The sequence below is a fragment of the Sinocyclocheilus rhinocerous genome, unplaced genomic scaffold (genome assembly GCF_001515625.1).
Source record: "Sinocyclocheilus rhinocerous isolate Xijiao unplaced genomic scaffold, SAMN03320098_v1.1 scaffold2743, whole genome shotgun sequence".
In the NCBI taxonomy this organism is placed as follows: Eukaryota; Metazoa; Chordata; class Actinopteri; order Cypriniformes; family Cyprinidae; genus Sinocyclocheilus; species Sinocyclocheilus rhinocerous.
This window is the reverse complement of record NW_015663513.1, coordinates 41205-53350: the sequence shown is the minus strand read 5'-3', so window position 1 is coordinate 53350 and position 12146 is coordinate 41205. Positions and strand designations below refer to the sequence as shown.

At 36.5% G+C, this 12146-nt stretch overlaps 1 protein-coding gene across 4 annotated transcripts in view; it reads right to left on the bottom strand.

Annotated features, from left to right (window-relative positions):
- scaf8 (SR-related CTD-associated factor 8) overlaps window positions 1-12146 on the bottom strand; it is a 48818-nt gene that overhangs the window by 10543 nt on the left and 26129 nt on the right. For all 4 annotated transcript variants that reach the window (XM_016539302.1, XM_016539305.1, XM_016539303.1 and 1 more), the window contains exons 3-12: window positions 6962-7006; window positions 6348-6509; window positions 6092-6248; window positions 3198-3325; window positions 2943-3119; window positions 2784-2863; window positions 2576-2696; window positions 2345-2461; window positions 1712-1821; window positions 1422-1615 (exon numbers count right to left, since the gene is read on the bottom strand). In XM_016539302.1, the coding sequence (XP_016394788.1) occupies window positions 1422-1615; window positions 1712-1821; window positions 2345-2461; window positions 2576-2696; window positions 2784-2863; window positions 2943-3119; window positions 3198-3325; window positions 6092-6248; window positions 6348-6509; window positions 6962-7006 (1291 nt within the window). The remainder of the gene's footprint in view (window positions 1-1421; window positions 1616-1711; window positions 1822-2344; window positions 2462-2575; window positions 2697-2783; window positions 2864-2942; window positions 3120-3197; window positions 3326-6091; window positions 6249-6347; window positions 6510-6961; window positions 7007-12146) is intronic.

Below are 12146 nucleotides of genomic sequence, written 5' to 3'. Positions count from 1 at the left end.
TCTGTGAAACAAAGCAAAACCAATGTTACACCGTGTCTACACCGGACGCGAGTGGCGCGCGTGACAAAATACTATAGAACTCATTATAATCAGTGATGCTGTCTAGGGCTGTGCGACATGGAAAAAAAAAACTATTGCGATTTCTTTGATCAATTTTGCGATTTCGATTTCGATTTTAATCACGATTTTGACACAGACATGCTTTACAGTCATTAATGCATTGTGTGAATTTGAAACATATTTCCAAAAGAAAACCAATTAGAGCTTTATCAAAAAGCTGTAACATGTCTCTAGAACAGACATAAGGCAAAATAATCACTAAGTAAAGGTGTAACAAAATGTCTCTAGAATAGACATATGGCAAAAAAATAAAATAAAATAAATCCCGTGTCCGGGGATTTTTTTTTTGCCATGCATTGGTCATAGAGCTCTTTGTGGCGTTGCCTCAGATGCTGAACTAGATTTGTTGCGCCAAGTTCACACGTACTCCGTCTGCAGTGCGTATACAGTATGTGTATGCGGTGCAGAAGCAGCACGGACTCATTTTGCTTTCGCACAGGACGCGTTTGCAGTCCGCTCCTGATCCGCGGCTGTTTACCACAAACACAACATTTATCCATTATTTTGATTTCAAATCCAAACGTTGTTTCTGAAAATGCTTTTTCAGCATTGTGATTCTCTTTTATCACAGTAAAGTAATACAATCTTTCATAGACATTCACATTTAAACTCAATAAATATAACTTTGTTTAACTACCACCACGAGTGCCATCTATTATTGCCTTGTTTATCTAAAAGTGCACTTTTCCTTGTTTTAAATCTAGCCAAAAAGCCATGTGTTGACTGTGAAACAGTAGACTTTAATTATATGCATTTATGGTGTAATTACTAAATTTCCGTGTCAATCCATGTTAATTTTTACCGCGAATAATGCGCTGTCACTTTAATTCAGCGCGTGCAGCACAGCAGAAACAGACTCCGTGCGGAAACGATCGCAGCATGACTGCTGCAGACGCACCGCTCCTGGAGCGCACTGCCGGAGCGCAATCGCGTGCAGTGTGAACGCTCTGATCCGTTAACATGGGCGCGGACAAAATACGCACCACAGACGGAGTGTGTGAACCTGGCGTTACGTTTGTATGCCCACCCAGTCTCTTCTGTTCTCGTGCTCCATTTAGGCGCACTGCATTCTGATTGGTTCGGATAGCATACTGCGGGGAGGTCGGGGGCGCGGAAAATCGTGCTATAAAGCGATTTAGAAATCAATTACATTTCATAAGATCATTCTATAATTCTTTAATTAACTTATTTTATATGTCAACTTAACCCTTTAAAACATGTCTAAAGTGACTTTGTTCAGTAATTTCTTAAACTTGACCCTTATGAATTCAGAAAGCACAGGTGGACCTCTGTAATCTTACCACTTAGAACCCTTGAGCGGATAGGAGGAAGTCCTTTTTTCTGCCGTTCCTTTTCTCTTTCCCGTGCTCGTCGCTCACTGGAATAAGAACGTGAGGACTTCCTCTTTCTGTCCCTTGAGCGAGACCGTGATCTCTTCCTGTGTTTGCGCTTTCGAGACCCTGAGCGAGACCTTGACCTCCTTCTCTTAGGTGACCTGGGGATGTAAAGAGATTTTCACATGAGAGCTCTTTACCTGCGTCTGAAAAATGGAAATAAGACAAGAACTTTTTGGCGAAATTGCTACACCAACCTGGACCGAGATCTTGAACGTGTCCTTGAACGGGTGCTGCTGGTTTTCTTCTCCTCAGCCTCAAAGACCTCCTCATCTACAGTATCCTGTCCCTCATCAATATCCATGTCCTGCAAAATACACAATTGAACCTGATGTTTCCACTATCCACTTGTCACTCAGCTTCAATTATTAATCATTGAGTATTGCAGACATCCAACAGAAGACAGCGATTTCTGCAAGACTGACTTCTGCAAGTCAGTCACATTTAAAGGTGCATTAAGCAATTATTCAAAAACGCTGCTGGACATTGTTGATATTTGAAATCAACCCAAACAAACACACCCCTCTCTTTATTGCTCCGCCTCCAAAACACCCTACAATCCTAACCGCCCTGCTCCGAGTCAGTCTTAAACCCTAACCTAGCGGAATTACCAGTGATATTCGTCAAATCTCCCTCTTGCTAGTTCTCTCTCCTCCACTGTCATACGCCCCCCAAATGCTGATTGGCTACACGGTTTGTTGTTGTGTCGGTCCGAGTAACTTCCAAACAGCGTTTTTCAAATATTGTTTATTGCATCTTTAAACTATTGCCAATACATTACTTCTAATATAGGCTTATCCTCCCAACTACAGTTTGATCTCTGATCATACCTGTTGCTGGTTATCAATGGAGTCCTCCATTTTTGCTTCTTGTTCTGGGAGCTGTGGTGGGGCGCTGCTCTGGCCAGGAGGGGCTGAATTTTCAGGACCAAAGATGGCATCCTGGCCCTCCATGGTCATAGACGGTTAAAAATAACAAGGCACATTAATAAACATCAAGGTACGAGAATGACATAAGGGCTCTAACACGTTATGCAAAGAAAGAATCACAGTTTTATGTACCTTCTGTTGATGCTGCTGGTGCTCCATTAGCTGCTTCTGAAACTGCTCGAGGTTTTGCTGCTGAAGATGCTCAGCCAGCTGATGAAATATTGAGCTATTGATGGACTCTGGCACCACAGGTCTGAAAGAGACAGTAAGAACATGTCTTCAAAAATAACAACAGGGAACAGCTTTTCTTCAAAGTAGCATACAAAAAAAAAAAACATACAACTGAGATGATGTAGCATCTTTCTTAGAATCCTCGCTGTGTTCCGACTCATTCCCAAAATCAAACTGACCCAACAGCTTCTACAACACAACAGAGTAATAATGTGTTATGCACGAGTTTAACTATTTCAGCCAGCAGTGTTCCTAAAAGCTCCCTCACCTTGTTAAAGGAGGAAACTCTCTGTTCCAGCGGGTTGAGCGTGTTGGCTGCTGCGGCTGCAGTGAGCTGCGCAGTCAGGGCCTGCAGCTGCACCACCAAACCTGCATCCAGCGCCTGCAGCAGAGAGGGCTGAGGTTTCTGCTGCTGCATCTGGAGGCTCTGAACCAGCTGCTGCAACTAGAAACACACACATACACACCAGTCAGAAATACAGCTGTGCAGTGAACAGTGTTTTCAGTAACGGAGGAATCTAACCTGCTGGCCCTGGGGACTCTGTAAGATCTGGGCGACCGCAGCCACTGTGTCTGTGTTGGAGATCTGAGACGCCCAGTCTGGGAGACTCTGCACTATGTTGGCTGGGGTGGCAGGAGTTGCTGGAGTTCCTTTAGGAAGCAGCAGAAGATATACAGATTTAAGAATGTTTTAGAGCTTTTACAAATATGTGTGCGGTAAAGGAGCGGAAATGGATATGACAGACTTTTAAACAAGTTGTCATACTCAATTCTTGCCTCAAAGTGTCAGCATAAACTAGAAGATGCTAAAAGTTCAATCAGAATTTTGAGTACTAGGGAAAACTTGTGTGACTAGGGGTTTATGTGATTAAGGGGTTGACATATACTGAAAAAGGGGTATACTGTATAGACACACACACAAAAAAAAAAAAAGTGTACATCAGAGCATCAACCAGACTATCCTGCCCTTCAGTCAAGATGAATGTGAAAACCGTATAGAGCATTTAAAACCACTCAAACTGCCATAGCTTTGGATTTCTAACATTAATATTAGGTTACTATAGCAACATTTTAGTTAATGAGTTAGTCTCTGACACATTAACCTAGGTTACACTGAACCTCCCGCACACTCAGGCGCACAGCGTTTTTTGTTTTGTTTTGTTTTTTAGAAGACTACATATTTGGTCATAGTTGATTACACTCAAAAAAAATGTTTGTTCAGTAAACTTAAAGGAAAACTTTTCCACGGAATTAGTAAATCAGTACAACAAGAATAAATCAATTTAAACAAATTGTTGAACAAACTTAATAAAATTAAGCTCCCGTGTCATCCATACTAGCAATAGTGCATCCAATAAGCTAAAGAAAATTTTGTTTATTATTTTTTATTTTATTCGTTTTTTTGCTCTGAGTGAAGCAATAAACATCATGGCCATCATGTAGCAGAAACTCTTCTAAATCTCCAATATTACTGAACATTAAACACTAACAATTAGGGCTGCAGCTAACGATTATTTTTATTGTCGACTAATCTATTGATGATTAGATGATTAGTCAACTAATCTATCGATTATTTTTGGATTATTCTATTTTCTGATCAGTTGATGAATTCTTTAGTAAACTATCAATAAATTATAACAGTAACTTCTGCTATTAATCTTTTAATATTTTATTCAGACATTCTCATAATTAATACTTTACAAAAAATAAATAACAAAGAAAGAAAGAAAATAATAACAATAAATAAAGAAAAATAATAACAAGAAAAGAGAGAAAAAGAAAGAAATAATAATAACAATAAATAATTAATAAAAAATAAAAATGAAAGAAAGAAAGAAAGAAATTAACAATAAATAAAAAATATTAACGAGAGAAAAAGAAAAAGAACAATAAATAATGAATAAAAAAGAAAGAAAGAAAGAAAAAGAAAGCAAGAAAGAAAGAAAAAGAAAGAATTACAGGGCAGTGATACAATACAATCAATAGAAATGCACATTATGGCTCCATTCACAGTTACAGTTTGGGACTGACAGCAGTTGCTTACAGGTGAGAGACTTAAAATGTGTCATTTATTCAGCAGATTATAACATCTGAAGACAGCTGAAGTCACAACCGAATTCAGGACGCAACTCTATGAAGTAATGTTGCCATACTAGCCTTTACCTTCTGCTCTAGAGTCTTGTTTTGTGTTAAACATGGCAGAAAAACAGTCTTAAGTAGGGATAACTGCAGAAAAATAATAACAAGAAAAGAGAGAAAAAGAAAGAAATAATAATAACAATAAATAATTAATAAAAAATAAAAATGAAAGAAAGAAAGAAAGAAATTAACAATAAATAAAAAATATTAACGAGAGAAAAAGAAAAAGAACAATAAATAATGAATAAAAAAGAAAGAAAGAAAGAAAAAGAAAGCAAGAAAGAAAGAAAAAGAAAGAATTACAGGGCAGTGATACAATACAATCAATAGAAATGCACATTATGGCTCCATTCACAGTTACAGTTTGGGACTGACAGCAGTTGCTTACAGGTGAGAGACTTAAAATGTGTCATTTATTCAGCAGATTAAAACATCTGAAGACAGCTGAAGTCACAACCGAATTCAGGACACTACAGCGACAGAATCAAAAAATGGCGTCATAACACCGGGAAAAATGCTTTGTTAGCGAGTGCAGAGAGTGCGTTCGCCCCGGTGGATCTATGAACACGAATCATTTCTCCTCCTCCGTCTCTGTGGGTGAATTAAACCCGTCATGATTATATAGGCAACTCGATGTCCCGTGCTGTTCCGTTCATTCAGTGCAGCTTTGAATGCGGTTGTGAATCCTGACAATGTAAAGGCGTCAGTTCGGCGCTATATATATATATATGTATATATGCGGTTCTGACGGTCGTATAATAATAAAATGCTCTATGAACGCAACTCTATGAAGTAATGTTGCCATACTAGCCTTTACCTTCTGCTCTAGAGTCTTGTTTTGTGTTAAACATGGCAGAAAAACAGTCTTAAGTAGGGATAACTGCAGGCTGGTTGTGGCTAGAAGGGATACAGCTAAAACCAGAAGCTAACAATACATTTAATTTTCTACCTGCAGGCTCAAGCAATGGGCGTGGCTAAAGGTGCGATGCGTCGACGTATTCCATGCTAATCGACGCATTTTCATAATCAACCACGCCGACGAATCGTTGCAATCCTACTAACAATCTTTCTCTTTATTTAAAAAACACAACCAATAACACTTATAAACTGACTCTCTTAATGCCATCCCATGCAAAGAATGCTGGGAACTACAGACCCACTGCACAGTTAGTTATGTCACAAAAAATGATTCATGTAGTCCCAATATAACGAATATAAAACATGTTGCCACGACAGTGTATTGTTTGACAGAGGATGCATTATGAGTGAATGACTTACCAGGAGTAGTGCTGTTGACGGGTACGGCACTGCTGGCAGAGACGGGCGTAACGCTGGGGGGTGGGAGCCCTGCTGCCATATCCAGTAGAGGCTGGATGATGTCACTCTTGAAGACACTGTTTTTCTGCCATAGATTTAGTACTCGGACAATCTTACTCTGCAACCCAACATTGAATGTGGAAAATAAGCAAATGGAAAAAAGTGTCTAGACAAGACCTTTACCACTTGATTACAGGGGCATGAGAAACAAACGCACCTTGTCATCAGCTGGGCAGCGGTAGAGGTTTTGAAACGTGGTAATGATGTTCTTACTAAAGCGTGGAGCGAAAACATCTTTCTCTTGCCCAAACTGGTGACGAGACTGCCGTACAATGGAGTCCATGACGTACAGACCGGGGACTTTGTATTCAGGCTTGCACTACACATACAAAAGAAAGAGAAGTAATGAATGATGAAAAAGTGTGTGGGTTCTGGGCTTCAAACCACCACATAATACATGATTTTTGAAAGTAAACATGACAGCCAGTGATATTCCATGCATTAGAAATGACAACCATCAGTTTTGTATCATCACAGCAAGGCTAAACCACACTGAGCTCTGGGTTTGGCTGTGCAAAAGACATTTTCACATTAGTCATGTTTAAAATATCTCATTAAATAGCTACTAAAAGTCTTTGGTAGTCTTGGGCTGACAAATTAACTTTTTAATAAGATACTTTAATGGCTTAAATGTTATTAATTGACTTTATTCTACATAAAGCACTTCACATATGAAAATAAAAATACAGCTTGGAAACACTTGAGCTTTCTCTAGGCATTTTCCAAATATCTATTAAGTAATTTTACATTTGCAAAATAATAACAACTGACCTTTTGAATGAATTTCTCCACACTTTGGACGACATGTTTGTAGAACTGAAAAAGATAAAAAGATTTTTTTTTTAAACTCAATCTTTAATATGAAGATTAAGAGGTACACATTAACATCATGAACTGAAGATGAGCATTCACCTTCATCTGGGCATTGACCACAACAACTAAAAGAACCAGAGCTGGACATGATGTGACAAAGACCATTAAAATATATCAGTTTCAGTTTCTCAGTGACTTATGTCACATGTATTCAAAAGAAATGTCCACTGTTTCCTTTCCTCACCATTGCATTGGAGTTACTTGACCAACATAAGTGGACTCTTTTTTTCCCCCAATGTATACAGTATGCTTAAGCAAAAACACTTTCTTAAATGCTTTGACCTCTTAAGCAATATTTGTACATCACTAGTTCTTTGGCATGATTATTTTTTAAAAGAATGCTCCATGCAGCCTCATAAATATGAGCTCAATAAAAAATTTAAATACAATGTGATGCATGCTATACAAAAGATGTTTTAGATGGATTTTAGCATAACAGGCCATTTCAAAATATTTAAGATACTGTTTTAAACATACAAGGTCTCTGACATTCTGCATACATTTACAATATTTACAATATTACGAAGCCAAAAATGAATGCTCTTGGCCAAAAAGTTAATAAATAATCAATTAAATTTATTTAATAATGAACACTGAAATAAAAACTGCGTTGTACAAACTTTTAAATTACACATAACGTAGTTTTTTTTTGGTCAGCTTTTTAATAACAGAACTGTTATTAAATCACTCAACTGGTTGATGAAATATAAACATTTAAACAGTGGCTGTAATAAAAACTCGTTTTACTAACATTAAAACATACATTAATGAAGACAATAGGTTAAGTAAAAATAAACGGTATATCTTCAGTTTCCCCTGCCATTATTTTCCCCCTTTAATTTCATTAATTCGTTATTTTATTAAATTAAATTTTCTATATAGCGCCAGATCACAACAGAAGTCATTTAAGGTTACTTTTCTATAGAACAGGTCTATGCCTTGTTATTTTATTAAACAAACTAAATAGCCTTGTTATTTATCTTATTTACATGAAGGCATGTTTCTGTCTCTACATGGTCGTGCGTTTACAATTCTCCTCTGCTCTCTGTACCGTGCATGGCGGAGTTCTGCCCTGATGCGCGCGCACACACACACACACACACACACACACACTCCCACCAGCGGACAGAGAGCGTGCGTCGGAAAATGTCACGTCAACCACCTGAAAAGCAGACAAAAATATCTGCATTTTAAAGCTGCACACTTTGTGGATAACTGGGCTAAACATCGGAACATTTCTTTTTATGACAATGTACAGTTCAAATAATTGTTCAGTTGTTATATTGACTGCTGTCCCCCCCAAAGCTGTAAACCTAGGGGAAACACTGATCTTTGTGCGTATATTTATCAGAATGCTCCTGTTTAGAGTAATTTTTTTCTTGCTAGTAACTAACCAGTTTGAAAGTGTCCAAATAACCACATTAAAGAGTTTGTTTGCATTTTGCGAGCTTAGACTTTGTTGCATACTAAAAGTAACAAAGCTTATTGTGATTAGTAATAGACTGGAAAGACCTTGAGATTTAATCATCCATATTGGTATCGATACAAAACAAAAATGTATATTGTTAATCCAGCACTAGAATCCACACAGCTAACATGTTCAACTTTTAGAAATTCACACGACTTTCCATTTTACATAAAGCATCCTTTATATGTCCTAACAGAACAGACTTTGCTGAACAAGCACTATAGAATGTATGTGCGTGTCAGACAGTGGAAGTGCATCACTAAAATGAAGCTCAATAATTCCGATTAAATATTTAAGGTTAAATGTAGGTTTAAATTTCAACATGATGCAGGATTAAGAACTACAAAAAAAAAGAAGATTTAGCATGCTTATTGTGTTGTGTTTCCTTGATTGTATACTGCATTTATGAATAAATTAAATCAACATTTTGCACTACACATATGAAACATTAAAACAGCTGATACATCTAAAATGATTTCAGCAATACCAGTCCACAATCCATTCTTCTTTTCATCTTGCATGCAAGCTTGTCTGTACAGTGACCAAAGATGCATACAGCCAAAAGTGCTGATAATAAGACTGCAGCTGCACAGTAAAACATAATGATGCCAACTATCAGATACTCGATGCATGCATGCCTGAGAAATTCATTCTGAAACTTGACGGATTCAAAGGACACCCACAAATATTGTTTCAGAGACTCTTTTTTGCCAATTAACGTTACACAAAGAAAATGAAGCATGGGATGGCGAGGTCAAGTTAAACTTAAGAGAAAAGAACTGAGCTTCAAAAAACAGTTTTTAGCATCTAATTATTATTACTTTTTAGCAATAGCTAGTTTGTAAAGGAAGATACAACATTTGAACAAATGGGGTGGGCAATCTGACAATTTCATGACTGACCCTGAAGGCGATCACAATCTACTTTTCAAGTGAATCATAGAGATTGTGATCTTTCACGTCCTTTTAATAATGTTAAAACGACAGCAAACATGGAAGCAGTACTTGTCACGTCAAAGCTGACGATCTCTGGTAGCATCTAACAATCCTTTCAAAAATGTTTCATGCATTTGTGATGGACCACAATTATTCATTATCATTTGCTGCAGGTTCTATCAAATATAACATCATGAAGCAAAAATGACCGTGGAGGTGAACACGGCAACTCCCATGATCCCATGCTCTGTTACTGTGTCATCTAGCTACGTCTTTGTTATTCAATTAGTGCTTTGTTATTCAGTTGTTTCAATTAGTGCTGTCAAACGATTAATCGCATCCAGAATAAAAGTTTTTGTTTACATTATATATGTATGTGTACTGTGTATATTTATTTTGTATATATAAATACACACACATACAGTATATATTTTGAAAATATTTACGTTAATACATTTATATATTCATATTCTTACATTTTATATTATATATAAATATATTTAATATATAAACATAACACATTTTTCTTAAATATATACATGGATGTGTTTGTATTTATATATACACATAATAACACCGTTATTAATAACACAATAATACACAGTATACACACACATATTATGTAAACAAAAACTTTTATTCTGGATGAAATTAATCACGATTAATCGTTTGACAGCACTAGTTTTAAGCAAACTCTAGCAGCGAAACCCACACATAAGACATAAAACAGTCATGTCTTAAGTAGGGATGTCCCAAGCTGACCTCAAGGATCAGTAGGGCTGGGTATCGATTTAGATGTCCCGATTCGATTTGATTCTGACTCGCAAGCTCTTGATTCGATCCGATTCGATTCTTGATTTGATTCTCGATTTTTTTATTACATTCAGTGAATATAGTTTTAATACAAATGCTAGTGATATTTCTAAAAAATGAATAGTAAACATCAGTTTACAAATGGTGGATTAATAAAAATAAATTAAGTAATTTAAACCTATTCTTTTTTGTATGAGGTCCTATTTTTTTTTTTTTTTTTTAACAATAATAGGGCCCTATAAAAGTTTTTCTTATTTTTTCTGGTAATCAAATGAAGGCATAAAACATTAGTTTATCCTAATCAAATGAAAATTAAACCCTTTTATTTTTTTGGCAAACAAAGTGCTGCACAACAGAGGTTTACTGTTAAAATTAAAAAGAAAGCAAATGTGATTGTTCCTTTAAAAATAAAGTTTTATTAATATTTATTAGTAGTAGTAGTATTGTTGTTACATTGAGTCTAAAGACTGCACTAAGTAATATATTTCTTTCTTCACATTAAACCAAACTTTTATTTTGATGGGTTGCGTTGCCGTGAAGAACTTGCATCTGCTGTGTATGTGATATGACGGTAGTTTCCTCAAATTAAATGTTAAAATGCTAATGAAGTGACTCTCAGAGCAGCTTGAGATGATATTTGTGTTTAGACATGTGCCAGTATTTGGTAATGCAATATATCACGATAATGAATACGTACGATATTGTTATCGTGGGCACTTCAAAATAAATTTGAGCCATGGTTGAACAGTAACACTTGCCATCTAAGACAAGCTTGCAGAAGAGCAGAGCACAGATGGAAAAAGGATAAGCTACAGGTGTCCTATGAAATACTACGGGAGTCTTTAATATCATACCAGAAAGTTGTCAAGGCTGCTAAGTCTTGCTATTTCTCTGAGATAATTGCTAAAAATTCTAATAATCCTAGGATCTTGTTTAATATTTTAAATTCAGTTTTTAACTCCATAGGAAACAATTATCTCACTGAATCTTCCTCTCTGTGTGAAAAAGTTTTTTGTTGACAAAATAGTAGTGATTAGACTGTCTATATTACCCTCATCTGTTGATCCAGCAGATCCTGTTATGGCCACCAGGTTTTTAAACTCTTTTGAGCCAATTACCATGTCTTGTCTAACAGACATAGTCAACAATTTGAACCCTACTACCTCTTCTCTTGACATTGTTCCTACTCATCAATAGCACACTATCTGATGTGATACTGTAGCTGATGGCTGCATGGTTACAATTTTATCAATTTTATCTCTAATTTATCTCTGAGACTTAAACATCAGAAAAATAAATTTGAGCCATGGCTGAACAGTAACACTCGCCATCTAAGACAAGCTTGCAGAAGAGCAGAGCGCAGATGGAAAAAGGATAAGCTACAGGTGTCCTATGAAATACTACGGGAGTCTTTAATATCATACCAGAAAGTTGTCAAGGCTGCTAAGTCTTGCTATTTCTCTGAGATAATTGCTAAAAATTCAAATAATCCTAGGATCTTGTTTAATATTTTAAATTCAGTTTTTAACTCCATAGGAAACAATTATCTCACTGAATCTTCCTCTCTGTGTGAAAAAGTTTTTTGTTGACAAAATAGTAGTGATTAGACTGTCTATATTACCCTCATCTGTTGATCCAGCAGATCCTGTTATGGCCACCAGGTTTTTAAACTCTTTTGAGCCAATTACCATGTCTTGTCTAACAGATATAGTCAACAATTTGAAACCTACTACCTCTTCTCTTGACATTGTTCCTACTCGTTTTTTTAAACACATATTTGACAGTGTTGGGGCATGGATCCTGTTAATTATCAACAAAAGCCTTCTCTCAGGCTCTGTTCCCGCTCTCTGTAAACATGCCAGGGTGA